We start from the raw sequence: 21,481 nt of genomic DNA, 5'->3' as shown, positions 1-21,481 counted from the left end.
GCCCAAAACGACTCATCGAGCTGGCTTTAGCGGCCGGGTGGCAGCTGGAGAACGAGACGCGCGTGCAGAGTGACGAGGGACTGATGGATGGACAATGGGAAGTCTCCGCTTGCCTCTCTCCCTCTTTTGAGAGAGAGATAGAGGTGAATGTGAAGGATGAGAGGGAACGGGGAGTTATTTTTGCGTTGCGAGATGTATGTGAGGCAAGCCTAGAAGGCATCCAGGGGGGCAGAATGGGAGTCAGGGCGATGGATGTCTGGGTTGCCAGCTTTGTTTGATCTAGCAAGTTGAGCACACGGTCGGGGGACCAAGTTAAATCCCATTACCATTTACCGCCTACTCTACATGACGATTCTAGTGATACATGTACCTTCACGCACAAGAAATAGATTAGAGGATACCTGGAAAACACATGAAGCTAGTAACGACGGACAGATGGAGTCAAACTTTGTGTGCGCTGCCAAGACGTGCCTTGTAGTTATACGCTGGCTCTAGCAGACTCAGCGGCCTTGCGAGAATCTCGCATGACAGACTCAAGGTTCTTTCGCATGATTCGCAGTGTCTACGATTGGTATGAGCTTGGTCTCTCGCTGAAAATAATGGACCACTTACCCGTTTGCATCGCTGCCGAAACGGACCCCGCGGCATCTCTTTGATCTCTTTGGCCTTCATCTCCAGCCACTCTTCTGGAGTACCCGCAGTGAGGTAGTAGTTGAGTTGTTCGGAGAATACGTCTGCATCGTAATCTTCGGTTGTGCTGAAGAAGTCGTAGCCTAGAACTTTGACATCCATGTTGGCCTCGCGAATCATCAAGAATACTGGTTTGATGGTTTCGAGAGCCTGGAAGAGGGCCAGATTCCATTGCATATCTGACTCCAGATATATCTCAACACTGAGTTCTTGACGATCTCTCAGCATCAGCAGACTCTTCGTGTTGTCGTACAATGCCCTGCATGCTATCCATTTTCCTGAATAGATATTACCATAGTCCTCATCGATCGTGATGACGAGACGTCGTATAGCATCCTTGAACGAGAATGCCATGGAACCAAAGCGGTCGCGTTCAAGGTAGGCGCGGACATAGCGATAGTCAAGCTCAACGTTTGAAAGGTCCTTGAAGTACGTGGTTGCAGCTTCAGATGCGAACTCCTCGCCCACCAACGCGGCGTTTGCGAAACGTGGCACAGGGAGATATTGTACTCCTGTGCCAGCTTCGTCGGCGGAATGATATTTGGGGACAAATGAGATAGCGTCGTTTAGGCTTCTGATGTGCTCTTCTGTCCACTGATAGTTGTATATCTGGTCTCGCAGTTCGCGAGGGAGCTTCTGGAGGATGATTGCCGTGAATGATTGGCATAGCTGCAGATCTGCGCAGGCCGCAGCGACCTGATAGATAGGGCGCTCGACGGCCTCTCTTTCTCTCATGAGATGACATAGCTCGGGATCGCGCTCAAAAAAATACTTGATCTTCTCACGTCTAAGTGCTGCTTCCTGCACGGCAAGGCGCTCTTCTCGCAGTTCAAGCCCATCATATCCTGGTACGTCGGTGTGCATGAACCAATCCCAATCGTCGGTTCCGTTTACAGATCGCATGATCTGGTCCTGCCTCGTTTGGACATTTTTCTGGATTTTGTTGTAGCTTGGAACGAGTTTCTTGCCTTGATCGTAGAGACCAAGAACACGAGAACGATCTCCAGCATTCAGACCCCAGAGCCGATGGTCAATGGCTGGGTCTGATAGCCTAGGAAGTTTTAGCAAGACGAGACGGACGTATAGAGCCGAGCAGCATCGTACGCAGGCGGTTGTCTCGCTGCTGTCGAGTCGGACCGATGTGGCACCAAAGTCGCCTTGAACTCCATCTCGTGGCCAGACATGTCGCTCGCAAGAGTGCTACAGAAAGAGGATGAAATTGAAGGATGAAATTGAAGGATGAGCCTCAGGCACGTCGCATAGCGCATGGATCCCGTCAACGATATCCCATGAAGTATGAACATGTCAGGATCCTCGGTGTTGCGACAGCGGTTTCCTGCTGCATTCCGGCTAGTCCCGAAGGAGGCTTACAGCGCCTACGTCATTCACGAGTTGGAGACAGGCACGACTCCACTAAATCCTCATGCAACCAGCCTCGAGCAGGATTCTTGTGAGCCCGCACCGAAAATGCGCCGTTGCATCCATGAATGGTCTGACCTTGTTCATCCGCGCGCAAAGGGCTGGCCTAACCACCGCGCATCGCACTACACCGTTGACAACGTCCCAACCATCATCGGACGCTACCAAGACGGAACCAGCATAGCTACGCTTGCCTATAGTGGACCTCCCGCAGCCATCGCGTGAGCGCGCCTGCCTTTGCGACAACGACTCTGGACCACGACATGGCGCAACAATTCCTCGCTGACCGCAATGGCTGGCTGTCGTTCCGGAGCAGCACGCCCGTGCTGTACATCACAGCCGAAGACGCCGAGTTCGACATCGAGACTATGAAGGCGTGGCGCGACGAGGGCTTCATTGTCGAATACATCCCTATGGGCAAAGGTGGCAAGCAATACGTGCAGACGCTTCACAAGCTGGGGGACAAGATGGGCATTGGGGAACGCTACGCAATCGTGGGTATACAGCCCTTTCACACTCTGGCGCATGTCACGAGTATACGTGCTCTGCGCCAGCACCCTCCGACTCATGTACTGACCATGGCTCTGTAGCATTCGGTGACGCTGCAGCCGTATGTCTAGACGTCTACTCGGAACCCAAAACCGCCACCTCGAAACTCTGCTCCCTCATCGCCTACTATCCGTCCTCCATTCCCGATACACGTCACCGCTTCACATCGTCCTTTCGCGTGCTCGTACATCTAGCCGAGGGCACATCCGGAAACGACATCACCGTTGGTGTGACGCGTCGCCCCGAAGTTCTTGGCATACAAGGCAAGCGACGGACGGTGCAGAAGCGCGTCACGCACGGTATTGGCGCGGGAGGCTTACAGGACAAGATACTGTATCCGTGCTTCACATACGAGGGCGTTGATGCAGGCTTTGCAGAGCACGATCTAGATGAATACGACGCCGTGGCCGACGCTATCGCATGGAGCAGGAGTTTGAGCACTGTTCGAAAGGGCTTCAGCGCCGAGGTAGATCTGGAGCGGGTATGGGAGGAAAACGAAGAGCGTATGCATGGCGACCAATCGTATCTATTGTAAAAGCTAACACTCAACAGAAAAGTACCGCGGAAAATCGCTCGATAAGATCCTCGAAACCTATACCAAAACCCCGACACCATACGTCAACTTTACTCCGACTATGACCGGGGCAAGCGGCCATCCAGATCTCAAGCGCTTCTACCGCGACTACTTTCTCAAAACGGCCCCACCATCAATGCACATGCGGCTCATCTCGCGCACAATAGGCGTCGATCGAATAGTAGACGAACTTTACATCCAGTTCAAACACACATGCCAGATGCCCTGGATTCTTCCTGGCGTTGCACCAACAAACCAGAAAGTCGAGATAGTCGTGGTGAGCATCGTGGGATTCAGAGCTGGAAAGATATGGTGCGAGAGGTTTTACTGGGACCAGGCTTCTGTGCTTTTCCAGGTCGGCCTCATGGATCCTGAAGAGGTGCCTAAGGAGTTCAAGAAGAAGGATGACAATGAAGATGGTGGGCTCGAGATGCTACCAGTTAGTGGAAGTGAGGCAGCGAGGAAGGTTATGGATGTGGAGAGTGAAGAATTTAATGACATGATTGATGACTGGTGAGAATAACGGACATCGCGGTGTAGTTTTGGTAAGTCAATGTTGGCCGTTCTGGCTTGACCAACTCTACATTATATTTGAATAATAAACAGCATGATCAAGAATGGCTCTCCATGAACTCCCATCAACCTCGTCTTCATTGTAAGGCTACAGACAATGAAACGCGCAGCCGATATATACCCTTGCGTACGCTTTCAAGATTCTGAAAAATTGCATCATCCGATACGGCTTTATTCTCCCTTGCACTCTTCAGCCCTGACTACCCGTTAGCACTCAGCGCTTCACACGACCAAGCTGATCTCACCTTCCACAAGATGGCCCTAGTAGAACTCATAGACAGAATCATACAAGCCGTTAAGCCCTGCGTTTCTAAACCGCTGAGGTATATAGGCATTCGATGGTGGCTCGCGGATCCTATGTACACCGTCACGTATCGAGTATGTAGGCCGGTGTGGTACGTCAAAGTCGTCGTCGTACGCCTCATACGCGTCATCTTGTTCATCGTATGTACGCTGGAGGAGCTGTGCATACTCTCGATCCTGATCTTCTTGGCGTCTTCGATGGACACGAGAAGGTGTTGCTCGGTCTAGTAGTGCTTGCCAATGGCTGCGGGATGAATGGCGGTCTCGTCCGTCCGTAAGTCGTTGCATATCAGTACGGCTGATTGGTTCGCGAGTGGACTGGTGAGTGTCGCCTCTATGGTTTCCCGCTCGGTGTGCTTCATCAGTGGTCCTACGCGTTCGTTGAGCCTGTGGATGATGTTCTGGGTTTCGCTGCAAGCGCTTTCTAGGACGTGTATTGGCGGACGGGTCATCTGCACCATTCCGTCGAAGCAGACCTAGCTTGACCCCAGCCTGTCCGGGTAGTCGCAGTAGAGAGGCTACAAGACGTTCCGATCGAGACACCAGCCACCTCATGCGCTGATTCACTAGCACGTCCCAATCGGATTGACGGGCTATAACGCGCATAACCTCAGAGGGTACTTGCACTGGTCGCTGCTGGGGTTGTTGGACCGATCGCTGCTGGGGTTCCTGACTCCATCGAACCATGTTGTCTTCTTGAAGGAAGTCTGTCGGTACTTGGACCGGCCGCTGCTGGGGTTCTTGGCTCCACCGAACCATGTTGTCTTCTTGAAGGAAGTCTGTCGGTACTTGGACCGGCCGCTGCTGGGGTTCTTGGCTCCATCGAACCATATTGTCCTCTCGAATGAAGTCTGCTAGTACTTCCATTGGTAGCTGTGGAATCTCTTGGCTTGTTGTCATCACAGGCTCTGCTCGCGCAACAGTCGTAGTTACTTCGACTGGTGGAGGCTGAACCTCTTCGCTTGTTGGGACTGCGGTCCCTTCTCCATGTAGAGGCGCGCGGCAATTAGGACACAAACCATTACCACTTTCGATCCAACGTCTTACGCAGTTTTCGCCGAAGATATGACGGCATTCGAAAATTATAGGACGGTGATTGGCGTCGTATCCTTCCATGCATATGGCACATTCGAGAGACTCGAGGGAAGAGAGGAAGGCCTGTGCATCTGTTGGTTGCGTCATGGTGTTGGTTGAGATCACATGCAAGAGCAATGAGTGCTGGCTGGTTGCACCCAACTGTGGGGGCGAGAGAAACGCTTGGAGGCTCGACTCTAAGTACAGCTGAGTAGCTGGGAGCTGCAGTCTCCCTCGTGCACGACCTCTTTGGCGTAGACTTTCACTCAGCCCTGAATCACATCATGAGCCAAACTATTTTCACTGGGACTGGCGCAAGCAGTACAACCCTTGAAGCAGTCACGATAGATTAAAAGATGAGATGAATGTTGACAAACGGGTCTTCTCGAAGATCGCGAAAGGCAAGCAGAGTGATATATTTGTATACATTTGTGCTGAAAGAAAACTAAGAAACAGCATATCGTGGGGCGTGATGGTGATTTAAGGAATGCATCCGAGGCTATCTGGCTCGTAAGACCAGGGAAAGCTCGTGCAGCGTTAAAATGAAATGACCTAAGAGACCGTGGTAACTCGCCGTAGCATCGTATACGAAGGTGAAATTGACGAGTGAAGAGCCCCTGAGTTCCGGGTCTTGCGGAGCCTCGCAGACATATCGAGACTTCAACCCTGTGATCTCACATCTGCTTCGGGGCTCGGTGGCGATCCGGTAGGCGAGCTAGCGTGTTCCGGTATATCGCTCCGCTCGGTCTCCATCGCCACTGGCAGCTGAACTCTCGACCCTCCTAGCTCTGTATCGTATAAATAGGACGCCCGATTCATCGAGTTACGAGATAGGCGATTGCTTGCACGCGCCCTCCCCATAGCGATATTTCTGATAGCACCGCCAGTCGCTGCCGAGTCTATCGATAGTCGAACCTCCGCCCTGTTCCGAGCATACTGCTGCCATTCGTGCACAATACTGTACATCGAAAGAGGGCGCGAAGACTCAGATCCGCGGCGATCTCGATGTAAGGTATCGATCAGTAATTGGTGTGTGGTAGGAGCGATACTGATTCGTTCAACAACGGTTTCGGCGTCTGATAAATTCGCTTCGCTCATGCTCAGTGGACGATTATGGAAAGTCTGCGTACTTCCCCGAAAGACGTCCCAGTAGTCGTGAGTGCCAAAAGTGTTTCCAACGAAAGCCAAGGCAGAATGACGTCTGGTAAGTGGACGATGAGACAACAGCGAATCTTCCGAAAGGTTTGCCTGCGTTCCACTATTGATCATGACTGGGTCACTGATCGGAACAGTGGACACGGCATACTGTGTTCTGAAGTCTGTTAGTTGCCTGCGGCCCCATTCCCAACGCTCTTGTGGAGATAAAGCATGGATCGCCTCAAGGTCGAGATCTTGGAGCGAAACCAGCGCATTCGTTGCGGCAGCTGACCGGTCGCGGACATTAGGAGACTCCTGAGTTGATTCGCCTTGGAGGTCGACGTGAGTCTCTGTAGACTCAGCCAGGGATTCCGAGTTTTCCACGATGGGCGCTATACCAGCCGGTAAAGATCCCCCGACTTGGCGATGGCGATCTTGGTCGGAGCTACTCTCAGGGAACCTTGTAACTGGGGGACTGGGCTTTGATTTGCGTAGTCGTGCTGTAAGCCTCATACTGAGGCGAGAGAAGGCCTGCCGACCTTTGGACCAAGCGTTTTGGCGGAATGTCGCATACCTCTGGCCACCCGAGCGGATATGGCTGAGACCTGAAGCTTGTTCCCCATTACTGGATTCAACAGACACTGGCCCTGGGTGACTGCCGATGGATGCTGGGTGTTGCTGGGTGTCTCTCTGAGCGGTTGACCGTACAGATGTCTCCCGGGATGGACCGGCCGGTGTGCTTTCCGGTATGACGGTAAGAGTGGGAGATAGTGTGGCGATAGGAGTGGCAGACTGTATAGCCCGAACCAGAGTTTTGCGGAAATCAGCCTCAGCTGCAAGCGTCTCCGGCTCTAGACTCTTTGTAGAGAGAAGAGACAGGCGCGTGCCATTGAGTTTTCCGAAGGCCAACCACAATTTCTGGCATTTGTGGCAATACACATCACCGAATTCAGTAGAGTCGCCCGAAACCTGAACATGCACCTGTACAGATCTGTGGTGATGATGGCAGGTCGAACAGTTTCCACTGAGATTCAGTGCCCAACGGCCTTCGGATAATCGTGGGACACTTTCGACGGAGGAGATCGTGTCATGTCTGGTAAGCTCGACGACGGGTGCGGTTCCAGTAGTAAGTTCATCATTGGTGAACGATCCGTCTGTAATAATGTGGGCCCGAGAATCCATCTTTGGAAGAAATGTCCGGGTCGTTGTCAGGGCTAAGCGATGAACCGGCTTCCACGACTGTGTTGCCCAGAAGAGTTCTTCGCCTGATGCATAGGATGATCCGGTCAGACAAATACAGTGACCGAATTGAGTAGAGTCAGTATAGTGTGAGAGTGTATCCGTGGCTCAAGGTCGAATCAGTCTAGGGTAGGCTGTATGGATAAGTTGGATGAGGCTGTGAAGTGCTGTCTTTACAAATACACACGGGTGTAGCGGAGCTTTTAACAGCCAGGCATACATGTGGCTGCAAGGCAGCTACAGCCACAGATACTGTGTGCCTACTTCCAGGCACCATACATCCTGGCAAATGACTTGACGATGTGGGAAAAGTGTTGAGGTCGAACGGTGGCGCAGCACGCTTAGAGATGCTTCGCCTCATAACGAACCTATGGAGGTCGATAGAGTTGGGGCGGGAACTGCAAACTGTGACGTAGGAAACGTGTGAAATTCACCGAGAGAATACGGTGAGGTAGTCCCCATGATAGACAAAGAGCTTGCTAAAAGTGCTTCCAAAGGCCGTCCTGGATAAAATAAGCATCGAGACGATACCGAGCGCGACCTCTGGTACACGCGAAGTACGACACGAAGACGTACTACGCGGAGGACTGGATGCGATTGAACGTGCTAGCCTTGAATCACAGGCAGCACTCGTGATCGAGACATAGCTATCGTGCCTTCACTGTTAGGTCATGTCGTTGCTTTTTCCTGTTGTTCCGTAAGCATGCCCAAATGCGTGCGAAAGAGACGTGTGCATTGCCAGGCAGCGCGTCGCCTGCTCGCGCACACAGCCCCAAACTGTCCGCACTGGGACTGCATGGGTGACGACGGGAGAACTATGGCGGCAGGAGCGGTGAAGGAAGACGTCACACGCGAGTGCATTGACCGATAGTTTGCGAGATGAATTATATCGCGCGCGAGCGATGGGCGGCACGCAAAGCACACAAATTGCAAGAGCACAGCTCATGCGAGGAAGGGACTGAGTCGGTGTGAGCAGGTCGTCGTCTACTCTGCAGCCTCAAGCCCCATGGAATCCAGACGCACATGAACTCCAACAGCAAAATAGAATCCCAGGATGTCTCCCTCTGCTCACAATGCAGTTGGCGCCTCACTCTTCCCACATGGCCCCGGGGGGTAGACAGAGGAGCGGAGTGGTTTTGCCAGCGGAGGCCCAAAGCGGTTAGAACGCTCGCACGTGCCATTTCCCTTGGCAAGCCAACACTCGCAAGCGAGAACGATCGAAATTCCTCCCACTGTAAGAGCATCGACAACACCACATCGACGACGTACGACAAGCCGCCATCATGTGTGAGTATACCCGGATTCTATCGACTCATATCAGTTGTTGCGACCCTGGCTTTGATCGCGCCGAGTGTGCCTCACCCAGCGCGTGGAGTGGGGTCGCAATAATTGATGTTCAGACACTCGTAATAGAGGCATGCTGACAACTTTCCAGCGCTCGTCTCCGGAGAGAAGTCTAAGTACGTTCATACAAGAGCCTGCGATTCCCCGTTCAGCCCTCGGCTTCCTTCGCATCGAACCGCCTAGTCCTATGAGTCCACACGACCTCGCAGCCGCCTTCCAGTCCGACAGCACTCAGAAGCCAATGGGAGGGAATAGAGTAGACAATCGTACGCACCAGGCGTTGCAGAAAGATGAAGGGAACTATCTGTGCAAGGGGAAGCTTTGTTGTGCTGTTCGGGCTGGAGTGGCCAATTGCGATGGCTGATGGTTTTCGGATTGCGGAGGTCTACGCATAGAGGCGGCGCACAAACGCAGGCACATTCGCACAATGAGAGCAGTGCTGACTTTACCAGCTTCCAATACATCATCCGTTTGTTGAACACGAACGTCGATGGCAAGCAGAAGGTCATGTACGCCTTGACCAAGATCACGGGTGTCGGTCGCCGATACTCCAACTTGGTCTGCAAGAAGGCCGATGTCGATCTGTCCAAGCGCGCTGGTGACCTCACCTCCGAAGAGCTTGAGCGTATCGTTACCATCATCCAGAACCCCCTCCAGTGTACGCCACGACCATCTCTCTAACATGGATAATGACGCTGACACCCTGCAGACAAGATCCCCGCCTGGTTCCTCAACAGGCAGCGCGATATTGTCGATGGCAAGAACAGCCAGGTCCTCGCCAACGGTGTCGCCTCCAAGCTCCGTGATGATCTCGAGCGCTTGAAGAAGATCCGCGCTCACCGTGGTCTCCGTCACTACTGGGGCCTCCGTGTCCGTGGTCAGCACTCAAAGACCACCGGTCGTCGCGGCCGAACCGTCGGTGTCTCCAAGAAGAAGGGTTAAAGGTTTTCGCATGCGCTGGGCAGCTGGGGCTGGAACATGCCTTTACGAAATGGGTGGTGCACTTACGGTGTTTATCAAACGGCTTTCATTGGCTTTCACACTTACACTTCATGCGGCAATGCACGATATGAGGTGAGGTGATGCGGCACGGTTAGGGTTGGCCGAATACAGCCTGTACCAAAATCACACATTCAAATTTCGACTTGTTCCATCATGATGCGTATTCGCTCTCGACAGTCAAGGGTTCCGCATCAGTCATGTGAGGGAGCTTATTGTGTGGCGCCTAGAATAGGCTAGTGATTGGCGACGAGGACTAACATCGCTTTGCGCCCACACTCCGCTCACGAGGCACCACGTCACACAACGACCACGCTTCGGCGCACTAGAGTGTTCTGAGTGCTGGTTCTTGTACTGAGTGGACATTGTCATCGGCACGATCCGCTAACGGCGTCTAGGCTGGTCACACCTGCTTTCCAAAGGGCACATTGGACAAACCCACGAATCATGATCCCCATCGAAGCTGCGGCACCTGGCGAATCTTGGGTGCGAGACAGGCCTTCCTATCCTCCATACTCTCCCAATCAATTATCCCAGTCCAAAGCAACCTATTCTACTCGATTTATCAAGCGCCAAGTGTGGAGTGCGTTGTGTCCCGCACATGCTGCAACATTTCAACCTCGCGATCGTCGGCATCTGCAGTGCCAGTGCGTCCTGCTCGATGGTACGCCTTCCCCGCTATTTACGCCTCTCTCACAGGACGTGACTCGGAAGGCCCGTAAAGTCTTCCTTACGGCGCCGAAGTCGTGGCATGGTTGCATATTTCACCTGCAGGGCCAGTGAAAGGGCCGCATGGCTGAGGTGAGTACTGTGGATATAACCCTTCCTGAAAGCGCGGGCTTTCGCTAGGCCGTCGGAAGGTCTCTTCTTTGCGTTTCCTCTTTTCGTATTGAGTTTCTTGTCCGGTCGCAGTCAGCGCTCGATTATGACGACACTTATCCGGACTCCTTCGCCCAAGTTGCGCATACGATCGTTGTCCTTCGACTCGCCCTCTTCGCGTATCACTGACACGCCCCTTGACGATGGGCCTCTGTCAAAATCAACGGGCTCGCTCATTACACTCTCAAGCTACGATGCCATCAAAGCCGCCGCACAGGAAGCGTTACGCTCCGTCAGAATGCTACTACCCCTGAATACCAAACTGAGCGATGATTCAATGTTTTCCGACGCATCCAGCCCCGCCTCCTCAGCAGCAAGTTCTCCCAGCTCGGCTGGAGGCGGTATAGAACTGTCCACCCCACCACTGTCCTCGTCCCGTCGTCAACGCCCACGTCCTCACCCTCTACAATTCGCACAACCGACGAGCCATGAGAATGCAGTCGTCCCGGGACCAACCTCACCATTTCTCTACCAAGATACAAGTTATGCAATGTACTCGCCGTGGCTGGTTCGTGTAGTACTAGACATGTACGACGTCAGGGGACTGGACTGGATGGCCATTGCGGATCCAATTGAGCGGGTATGGGGCGTACAAACTAGTAGCGCTGATGTCCTTGGGATCCTGAGTGACAATGGGCGTGTGCTCAATCGGCGCTGGTGGGACTGAGCAAGCGACTGAAAACGTTGCTGCAGGGATGAGGAGACGCACTGAGCGCGCTCGATGTCATCTGAGATGAACCGCAGTGTACGGCGGGGATGCGAGCGCTTTCATTGCCTCTCGGTCTTTACTTTCGCTATTTCTTACTTGTTGTGTACCGGCGCTCCGTTCTCAACGCATGTTTCAGGTACGGCATTTGCATGGTAACGATTACGACTCACGACTCTTATTCACGAACGCACTGCGAAAACGAGTGCGTCGTTCAGATGATAACGAGGAAGCACGAAGCACAACTTAACGATGACATATTTACGAACTCACGATTAGCATACATGAAATGTAAAACTACAATCATGAAGCAAAACTGTTCCGCATATTCGCAATTAGTTCTTCTTAGTGATACAAAAGGTGATAAAACTAGATCTTACCAAGTATCCGGTCGGTATACTGTGAAGGGATCTAATTAACCTGCTCAGGTTCATGAGGCCCGGTACCCGGGCTTGACTGCCCCACGCAAATTTGCATGCGGGAGGATGCAAGATCATGCAGCTCTCGAACAGCTGTCCCGCAGCGAGTGGCTCAGCGACGATGCATCGGGACCATTGCAGATAGCAGTCTGAAGAGGGGAAGTTTGGGAAGACATGACGACACAGCGAATGAGAAGCGAAGTCGTGGTGCGTCTTGTGAGGCTTACGATTTGCATGGAATAGGTACAGGGATGACAGTCGTATGCATTGGAAACCACAAGCCGCTACCCATGAACTTGCTCTACTACATATCATAGTGCAGTGCCTACGGCGAGATCTATGATGATTTGCGATGGTCTCTGACTCTGACGCTCCGGCGGATGGAAGCATATAACGCATTTCCCTTGGTGGTGTAGCCCGAAGCGGCATTTCGTGGACTTGGAAAGACGTGCAGGAGGACTGCAGTCGCCCTGTTCCTTGCAATCCATAGAACAGAGTGTTTACCCCTCGCGGGTGTATGGAAGCGCCTTTTGCACAGGCGTTCCTGTCCTTATACAACAGCACGTGAGGACGAGCATGCTGCGCGACGCGTGCTGGCAAGACGTGTCACCACTCAGTCGTCGGCACCGACAGCCATCTCGAGAACCTCGACATTGCCCCTTCCTTTTGTTTGGCCCTCAATCAGCTCGTTCAGACCCTTGAAGGCTCCAGGCTCAACGAGACCCACTGCCTCCCACTCGGCGCCTATTGTGTCTTGACTCTCGATCTTCTCCATGAAGGCCAATATCGCATCCTTAACAGTACCGGTAGTTCCCTTCTCTTCAGTGCCCGCTGGCGCCTTGGGCGCAGTCTTTATGGATTGCTTGAGGACGGACGTCGGACAGGTGACGCGCAGTTTCATCTGCATGCGGGCGACAGGTATCGGCTGGTGGGCGATGAGGGCCTTCATGGCGAATAGCGCCTGCGACTTGGCTGACTTGTTCGTAACGATGCCGGTCCACTTGGGCAGTTCCTTCGCTTTGGCTTTGTCCTCACCATCTTCCTTGCTCTCGCCCTTGTCTCCCTGTTGCGTCGCCGCTGCCGAGCTCAGTTGATCCAGCGCCTTCTCGATCATGCCTGTGGTGTAGACGCGCTTCGTCTTGGGGTCCACGAGTTTTCCCGCCACGATATCGATGACTTCATTCTTGGTTCGCTCCAACTCGGCGTTGCGCTCCTTCTCGCCTACTTGCAGCTCGCCGTGGTCTAATATGTCGGTGATGATGTCTTCGAGCGACTTTTTGGGGAAGGCCTTTTCGAGATCGGCTTTGGGTGCGACTTGGCCTTTGGATACGTTGAGGAAGACATTCTCGATTTGCAGTACGTTGGAGATGTCCTTCTCGATTTTATTGCGCCATTCGAGGACCTTGTTCTTGTAGCATGCGATTTCGAAGCGCTTCTTGCCTGCTGGTCGTTAGTGTACAGAGGCATAGACATGGGCGGGGGTTGCGCACCCTTCTTCATGCGCACCAGCGAGACGTTGGTGAGTCTGATCTGGTTTGACGGCTGGAACACTCCGACAGGCATTTTGGCGGATTATGGGGGTTGATATGGGTATAGTGTTGACTGAAGTGCAGGTGTTTGGCGCAAGTTGCAAAAGTTGCATTCCATTTTGGTGGGGTCTGCCGCCGATGACATGCGCAGGTTCACTCACTACGATCCCACGCGCGCTAAGCCCAATCCGGACCACATGCATGCAGGTCCGGCTCTAGCTTCCCGGTCCGCAGAGAGAGCTCGGCAGCAGCATCTCGCCACGGCTTCCATCTCAAGGTGCCTGGAATGAGGCGACTGGCGTAATGATGTCTATGATCCAAGTCCCCGGCCGTCTGGTGTCCTGCCACAGGCGCCGATCAACGCTATCGTGAAACGCTAAGCCGGGCATGTGATGCTGGCCCCGGGGAGCTTGGACTCCAGCCACGCTGATAAGCTGTCGGGATGCGTCATGCTCCGTTGCCTGGACAAGCCGCGCCTCCTCCACACGAGCTATCCATAGCTCGACTTAACTCCACCCATCCCATCTCTCTTCCATCCTTTCTTCCTCCCCCATCACTCATCGCCTGCTTCTTCATTAAAACGTAGAGGCACCCTTCTCATCTACTTCATTTACCGCTAGAGCTCCGGAAGCTCAGCACCGCCATCATGAAGGTCGCTGCCTCGGCGCTCCTCGTTGGAGCTGCTTCGGCCGCTGTTGGAACCCAGCAGCAACAGGTCCTGAAGTTCCCCGACTCGTTCAGCGAGCTCAAGGAGTCCTCATGGACCAAGCCTCTCCAAAACCTCGAGGAGAGCCTCAAGTCGCTCACCGGCGAGGCTCGCGCCGTCTGGGACGAGGTCGCCATGATGTTCCCCGAGAGCTTTGAGAAGGCCGCTTTCTTCTCCGAGCCCAAGCCGCACACGCGCAAGGCCGATAGTGAGTGGGACCACATCGTCAAGGGCGCCGACATCCAGAGCGTCTGGGTCGAGAACGAGAACGGCGAGAAGGAGCGCGAGATCGACGGCAAGCTCGAGCAATACAGCTTGAGGGCCAAGAAGGTCGACCCCAGCGTCCTCGGCGTCGACAAGGTCAAGCAGTACTCCGGCTACCTTGATGACGACGAGGAGGACAAGCACCTCTTCTACTGTGAGTACCTGCATGACCACCACAAACACACCTGTGTCTAACGTATCCCAGGGTTCTTCGAGTCGCGCAACGACCCCAAGAACGACCCCGTAGTGCTCTGGCTCAATGGCGGACCTGGCTGCTCCTCGCTGACTGGTCTGTTCATGGAGCTCGGCCCTGCTTCCATCACCAAGGACCAGAAGGTCAAGCACAACCCCTACTCGTGGAACGCCAACGCCTCCGTCATCTTCCTTGACCAGCCCGTCAACGTCGGATACTCATACTCGAGCGGCTCAGTCAGCAACACTGTCGCTGCAGGCAAGGACATCTACGCCCTGCTCACCCTCTTCTTCAAGCAGTTCCCCGAGTACTCTCACCAGAGCTTCCACATCTCGGGAGAGTCGTACGCCGGTCACTACATCCCCGTCTTCGCCTCCGAGATCCTGTCCCACAAGAACCGCAACATCAACCTCCAGTCCGTCCTCATCGGTAACGGTCTGACCGATGGCCTTACTCAGTACGAGTACTACCGCCCCATGGCCTGCGGTGAGGGTGGCTGGCCCGCTGTCCTTGATGAGTCTCAGTGCCAGTCCATGGACAACGCCTACCCCCGTTGCGCCAGCCTCATTGAGAACTGCTACAACTCCGAGTCCGTCTGGTCCTGCGTGCCTGCCTCGATCTACTGTAACAACGCTATGATCGGTCCTTACCAACGCACCGGTCAGAATGTCTACGATGTCCGCAAGCCTTGCGGCAGCAACTCTCTCTGCTACGACGAGCTTGACTGGATACAGGGCTACCTCAACAAGAAGGAGGTCATGAAGGCCGTCGGCGCTGAGGTCTCCAACTACGAGTCTTGCAACTTCGACATCAACCGCAACTTCCTCCTTCAGGGTGACTGGATGAAGCCCTTCCACCGCGTCGTTCCCGGCATCCTCGAGAAGATTCCCGTCCTCATCTACGCTGGTGACGCCGACTACATCTGCAACTGGCTAGGTAACAAGGCTTGGACTGAGGCGCTTGAGTGGCCCGGTGCCAAGGGCTTCAAGAAGGCCGAGATGGAGGACTTCAAGATCGACGGCGACGGCAAGACTGTTGGCCAGGTCAAGTCCAGTGGCAACTTCACCTTCATGAAGCTCCACGCTGGTGGCCACATGGTTCCTTACGACCAGCCTGAGGCGTCGCTTGAGATGCTCAACAGGTGGTTGTCTGGTGACTTCTGGGAGTCGTAGATACTTTCCATGTAGATTAGCTTGGTTGAGATTGTCATGTAGGAAACCGATTCGCAATGATTGGAAGGATTCCCGTTCGTTGCTTGTATCATACGGGCTTTATTTGCTTCGTGTTATCAGGAACCAATACAAATAAACGATCACATCCAACTATCATCCGCCATGCTCATTTCATCAGTGTCTGTTTTATATAAATCCAACATTATCACGTGCCCATTGTCGCTACCCACGATTATATTCAACTTCGTCAACTGTGGCTTTTCAATATTGCAAATGATAGTAGCACTGGTGGTGTGTTTAGGAGTGAAAGTAGAAAAGATATTGGTACGCGATGAGATTTTCGGTTCACTTGTTCCGCTCTGACGTAATTCCCAGGTACCCTTCACATGCGTCTTTATCGATGTCATGTCCAAACCTTTCACTTGGTAAGGGCAGCAGTATTTGCAGGGGTCTGAGAATCGCCATTACCAAGGCACTCATCACTCACCTTCTCCACGCTTCGAGCAGTGGTTGTTGTTTACGTCCATTTAATACTTCACTTTTCCCCCAATACGCATAAAAATATACTTCCTTAGTACCATAGCACCCACCTGAGTACTTCAGCCTACAAGGATTCTTCTCAACTCACATTCGCCACCAACCTTACTACCGAAAGACTGAATTTTCAAAGCCTACCACCAACATGACATCAAAACGCAAAGCCACCGACTCGCAGAATGACGGTCTTGCCTCGACACCAAAGCGTCCGAGAGTAGCAGCGACAAAGGAGCCGCGAAGACAACCTCCCAACGTCGCCGGTAATGGGGATGCTAAAACCACGAGTGCTCCTTCTCTCCTACAAACACGGCCCTGGCTCACGCGTGCTCAACCGATATCCGAACAAGATCTCTTCATACTGCACTGTCGCGACAATCTGGTTCCCGGCGCGACTGGGCCAAAAGACTGGCATGTCCTGGCCGAAGAGTTTAACGCACGATTCGACCACGAGTTGAAGAAGCCACTGGCCTATAACACGTTGAGTAAGCGATGTGGAGCCGCGAGGAAGTTGTTTTTGAAGAACAACCCGGAATATGCCGGGGTGTGCGTTTACCCAGTTCCTCAAGTAGAAACTGGGACAGAGGAAAGATCTGGAGGCCCAGACACAGTGGACTCTGATAGAGATGACAGTGAAAGCGATACAACGGATGAGGATGCAGATGCCATGCCAAACGGCAAGACCGCGGAACCGCAAGGAGGATCTGCTACTCAACATCTGGAAACCCCTGTCGCAACACTGCCAGCCCACAAACTCCCGACGCCTGTATCATCCAGCCCGCCGGCCCGTCATGAACATTCCTCTACTTCCAAAATTACCACTCTCTCGCCTGGTTCCTTCAACCCCTCTACCGTGGAAGAAAGCTACATACCGCCTAATACCCGCGCAAAATTCCACCTCCAGCAGCGCACAGACGAAAGAGTCACATTTCGCTTCTCCGACCCACACGAACCAAGCCTAGCCAGCGAAGATGCACAATACGTCGATACAAACACGCTGCTTTCCATCTCACCATTCTACGCTCGAACATCAGCAGAAGATCCCAGGAATACCGTCATCACTGTACCAGATTACATTGCTATACGAACAGTGAACATCTTCATTCAGCTCATCTCGCCGGAACGCGCAAATGAGCTGCCCACACACTATCTCTGGTCAGCCAAAAAATATGTCCCAGGCGTGTACGATCGCTATGGCGCTATACGTGTGGAGAAAATCATCTGGACTGTAGACGCGCTTCTCGATCTTTTGCTTTTCGCGCAGTGGATGGAAGTGTACTGGATCGTCGACATGGTGGTCGATCGACTGCACTTCCTGTTTGCCGAAGAAGCGCGATGTGAAGACATCTTTGCAGACATGGGTAAGCCTGTCGATGGCTACGTTAATATTGCTGGGCGGCAGGTGTTCGTTGGAAGTAAACTGCCACCCGTGGACAATACGCTGGCTCGCGTGACGGCCAAGGACTTTGAGAGAGACTTCATGGTACTGTTAGCCGAGATGTCAGCAAGTACGCCCGTATGGAGATTTCTCGCAGACTTGCTCTACGCATTAGGCGAGGAGGTGAAAAGCGCTGAATGGTTTCCGGCCTTGTCAAAAGACGTACAACGTATATTGTCTCAACCGGAAGAAAACTATCTTGACGCAACGACTGCGCGAAAGGAGTTTTGCGCGCGATATCACCATCATGCAGTAGGCTCGGAAACTTGCTACACAGCCCACCGCGTCCATTCGGCTACCCATAACATCGATGCTCTATATGCTTCATCGTCTCCGAAAGCGCTGATTCGTCTCTCCGAAGGACTTGACTCAACGAGTAGTCTGACTAGCATCATGTACTCCAGCACTGGCAATGCCAGTAAGTTGAAGCAGGACAACTCGACACAATCTATGCTAGACACAGAGAAGATGGTATTGGACATGGAAGGTCGTCTATACGAGGCGAAGATGGCGATGCAGAAAGCGCGAGTCGCTGGTGAAGATGAGAAGAAGGCTGCCACGGAGGAAGCGAACAGGATCGCGCGGTCGATGTACAGTCACGAGGCGTCCGCGAAGGGGCAGTGAAAGTCTTTTAGATGAATGTATTTCAACTGTTCATTTTCATGCGTTCTGCTATAGATTGTTATGCTTATTTCCAAAGCTTCTGAAGATGAGCATTTTCGCAGAGAGCGGTAGATACATCAATCTGATTAATAAACATTGCAAATTTGACTACTAAAGCAGTAACAACATGTGCATGTATACTGGAGAGCGCGACATGTACACTATTTGCTAATGAGAGGCTTACAGCTTCTCGACCTCAAGAACGTTGCCTTGCGCGTCGGTGGCGAGCCTCTTCTTAATAAGCGACGCGTTCCTCGGGTTCGGCGCGTTGAAGATGTCATCGATCTCCTCGAGCGTGCGGTTCTTGGTCTCCGGGATGAAGAGCCAGACGACGAAAGCCTGGACCGGGCACCAGCAGGCAAAGACGATGTACAGCTTCCAGCCAATCTTCTCTAGAGCAATAGGATAGGCGAATTGGTTGATCAACATGGCTGTGGTAAGCGCCAAGTTGGAAAAGGCCATACCCTTGGCGCGCATCTCGAATGAGAGCACCTCGACGGGGTAGAGGGCTTGGAGCGGAGTAATACCAAAGGCAAAGACGGCGTTGAAGAGGAAGACCAATGCTACGAAGGCATTACCGGCAGGGATGCTTCCGGTCTTGTTCTGGTAAGAAACAGCGCCGATGGCTCCGGCCCAAATTACTGTCACGGTCGAAAAGGTACCGATCAGCATGGGTCGTCGACCCAGTTTGTCGACGCAGAGAGCTCCCACGACAGCCTAGGCGCCAGCAATCAGTAATCGTACATGTAGCTTTTCTGTGAATAGACTTACGAAGGCAAGCTGCATGCAGCTCTTTCCCAAGTTGATGTTCATCTTCTTGATCTCGTCCGTGACGCCTGCAGATTCGAGAACACCAGAGATGAAGTAGTCGACAGCACTGTTTGACACACGATTAGTGACTTCGTTTCTTGTACTAGTCGAGCAGACTTACCCATTGCCTGCCCATTGACCGAAGATCGCGACTATGCAATTGCAAGCGAGGCGGTAGCGCGCAGGACGAGTCTTGAAGAGAGAGCCGTAGTCCCACCAGCGCTTGTCTCCTCCGTCCATGTTGAGGTATTCCTCGTATTCGCGAATCTGCATGGAAACCCAGATGCTGTCCTCATTGCCGCAACCATGGTACTTGGCGAGAGTCTTCTTAGCCTGGGTATGTTTGCCGCGGGTGTACAGCCAGCGAGGGCTCTCTGGAAGAAGAAGAGGTAAAATAACGAGTAAGGCTGGGAAGAGCATCTGAAGCCAGACGGGAATCCTCCAAGATTGGTTGCCCGCGAGATTGGCGGACCCACGTGTGACACCAGCAGCGAGAAGTGATCCGACGAACCAGAAAGTATTGTAAAGACCAGTGATGATACCACGGTGAGCTGGATGCGCAGTCTCGATGACATGAAGCGGACCAGCGGTTGTCATGATTGGGACTGCGAAGCCGAGGAGGAAACGACCACCCATGACTAAGGAGGAACGCGAAATCAGCATAAATCTCATCGAGACGTCGTACGTGGGCGTTGCTTACATTGGCCGACAGGGTTGGACGCAGGAGCAGTTGACTGGATGATGACACCAGTGCAGCCAAGAACTCCGCCAATCATCATACCAATGCGACGACCCCAAGTGTCGCAGGCGGGGCCGATAAAGGGAAGGGCAACAACACCACCAATCTGGTACATGGAGGTGACGATACCAGCCCAGGCTCCAGTACTCTCGACGTTGTAGTACTCCTTGAAGGTGTTGTTGGTGAGGAGCGAGTTGAACATGGATCCGTCGAACCCGTTGCATGTCGAGCAAAAGAATCCCACAAATGCACAGACGTAGAGCAGCATAGCAGAGCTGGAGAAACGTTGAACAGGCTCCTTCAGCTTGGCTTCTGCTATGGCTTCAGAGCCAGAGATGATGGCGATGTCAGCCACAGCACCTTTGTGGTCCTGGTAGGTGTAAGTACAGTCAACGGCTCGTAGTTTGAACATGATACTTACGCCATTCTCTGAGGTCGTCGTAGCATAAGACTCTTTGATGTCCGACATTGCTTTGGTGGAGACACTCCAGATGAGCTGTGTGGAATACGTCTGGGAAACGGGTGGACTATTAAACAAAATCGGATATGCACAAGGGAAGGACCTCAAAGACCAGACTGCCGGGCTATGGCCCGCAATGTCCGGCTAATGCTGCATCCCAGCGGCGTGCTGTCGGACTCGCAGTTCTGGAAATATGTTCCCGAGCTAAATGGACACGGAAGGCTCTGGCCCGCATCCTAATTGGGAAGCGGCTCCAGCATCTCGAACAAGCCTCAACCGTCCCGTTCAAGCGCATGCGCCACATACTTGGGAGAAGTGTAGTATCGAGAGGCATAACTATCGGAATCGTGGACCGTGGGCAATCGTGTTGGCTGCTGCACGACAGCTGCCACTAGGCCAAGACGATCCCAGTACGCCGACAAGGTCCCTGATAGCGAAACAGTAGAACGCGGGGAATCTCCTGGTGTTCACAAACCCGGGACATATCCTTGTCATATGAAGGTATCCCATTTCGCCAGTCTCGACAGGGCTACTCCAACTTGCAACAGTATGGGGGACAGATCGCCTATCCCCGCGTATGCTTTTGGTCTAGAAAATAGAAGGGCAATCCTTCAAATTCAGCAGACAATGGCCAACACTAGCTGGAATGTAGATCGCCCGTGCCAACGGCGGCGCTGGGCGAGCTCAGCACAAAGCTATCAGCAGGATCATGCTGGATGAGGCATTGAAGGCTGACGCAGGAGGTGACCCCAGGTGATAGAAAGGCTTGTCTTGATAGTAGCGGTTTTATCCGCGAATGAGCTCCGATGTCGAGGATTGGCGCGAGCGCAAGCGCATGGCACAGCACATGGCCTAGGGCGGTTGCTGACGCATGATTCTGCATGACAGTCGGCTGGAAGCGCCTCGTTGCATGCCGGGGGTCTCAAGCAAAATTCGATTAGATGAGAGCTAGGTGTATGCACATTGGCGCGTTATGGACGAGTAATGGGGTAAGGATGTCGTGGTGCAACGGAGGAGCCCCCATCACTCGGTTGCCCAGCCGTAAGCGACGGCGCTACTGTGGCGTTC

The 21,481-nt window shown here is 53.2% G+C and overlaps 8 protein-coding genes across 8 annotated transcripts; 4 read left to right on the top strand and 4 right to left on the bottom strand.

Annotated features, from left to right (window-relative positions):
- Positions 1–478: 478 nt before the first annotated feature.
- Positions 479–1,874, bottom strand: J4E85_004557 (uncharacterized protein; the record flags this gene model as incomplete). Its single annotated transcript, XM_051468813.1, has 3 exons — positions 479–562; positions 613–1,741; positions 1,795–1,874. 3 exons carry the CDS (start codon positions 1,872–1,874, stop codon positions 479–481), a joined length of 1,293 nt encoding a protein of 430 aa, XP_051327028.1.
- Positions 1,875–2,372: 498 nt separating this feature from the next.
- On the top strand, positions 2,373–3,749 carry J4E85_004556 (uncharacterized protein; the record flags this gene model as incomplete). The annotated part of the gene is made up of 3 exons (XM_051468812.1): positions 2,373–2,607; positions 2,700–3,161; positions 3,211–3,749. 3 exons carry the CDS (start codon positions 2,373–2,375, stop codon positions 3,747–3,749), a joined length of 1,236 nt encoding a protein of 411 aa, XP_051327027.1.
- Positions 3,750–4,701: 952 nt separating this feature from the next.
- On the bottom strand, positions 4,702–4,959 carry J4E85_004555 (uncharacterized protein; the record flags this gene model as incomplete). Its single annotated transcript, XM_051468811.1, has 1 exon — positions 4,702–4,959. A coding segment is annotated over one exon (258 nt), but the record flags the coding sequence as incomplete, so codon positions are not given.
- Positions 4,960–8,841: 3,882 nt separating this feature from the next.
- Positions 8,842–9,844, top strand: RPS18 (ribosomal 40S subunit protein S18B; the record flags this gene model as incomplete). Its single annotated transcript, XM_051468810.1, has 4 exons — positions 8,842–8,845; positions 8,994–9,018; positions 9,355–9,560; positions 9,612–9,844. 4 exons carry the CDS (start codon positions 8,842–8,844, stop codon positions 9,842–9,844), a joined length of 468 nt encoding a protein of 155 aa, XP_051327025.1.
- A 2,674-nt stretch (positions 9,845–12,518) lies between these two features.
- Positions 12,519–13,468, bottom strand: J4E85_004553 (uncharacterized protein; the record flags this gene model as incomplete). The annotated part of the gene is made up of 2 exons (XM_051468809.1): positions 12,519–13,345; positions 13,396–13,468. The coding sequence occupies 2 exons, from the start codon at positions 13,466–13,468 to the stop codon at positions 12,519–12,521; spliced, it is 900 nt and encodes a 299-aa protein (XP_051327024.1).
- Positions 13,469–14,080: 612 nt separating this feature from the next.
- J4E85_004552 (uncharacterized protein) lies at positions 14,081–15,769 on the top strand (the record flags this gene model as incomplete). The annotated part of the gene is made up of 2 exons (XM_051468808.1): positions 14,081–14,558; positions 14,610–15,769. 2 exons carry the CDS (start codon positions 14,081–14,083, stop codon positions 15,767–15,769), a joined length of 1,638 nt encoding a protein of 545 aa, XP_051327023.1.
- Positions 15,770–16,451: 682 nt separating this feature from the next.
- J4E85_004551 (uncharacterized protein) lies at positions 16,452–18,365 on the top strand (the record flags this gene model as incomplete). The annotated part of the gene is made up of 1 exon (XM_051468807.1): positions 16,452–18,365. The coding sequence occupies one exon, from the start codon at positions 16,452–16,454 to the stop codon at positions 18,363–18,365; it is 1,914 nt and encodes a 637-aa protein (XP_051327022.1).
- Positions 18,366–18,584: 219 nt separating this feature from the next.
- Positions 18,585–20,422, bottom strand: J4E85_004550 (uncharacterized protein; the record flags this gene model as incomplete). The annotated part of the gene is made up of 5 exons (XM_051468806.1): positions 18,585–19,121; positions 19,176–19,281; positions 19,336–19,852; positions 19,915–20,323; positions 20,375–20,422. 5 exons carry the CDS (start codon positions 20,420–20,422, stop codon positions 18,585–18,587), a joined length of 1,617 nt encoding a protein of 538 aa, XP_051327021.1.
- Positions 20,423–21,481: the final 1,059 nt, after the last annotated feature.

The sequence above is a fragment of the Alternaria conjuncta genome, assembly GCF_024043145.1.
Source record: "Alternaria conjuncta strain BMP 0040 chromosome Unknown scaffold_6, whole genome shotgun sequence".
Classification (NCBI taxonomy): domain Eukaryota; kingdom Fungi; phylum Ascomycota; class Dothideomycetes; order Pleosporales; family Pleosporaceae; genus Alternaria; species Alternaria conjuncta.
This window is presented reverse-complemented; position numbering and strand designations above follow the sequence as displayed.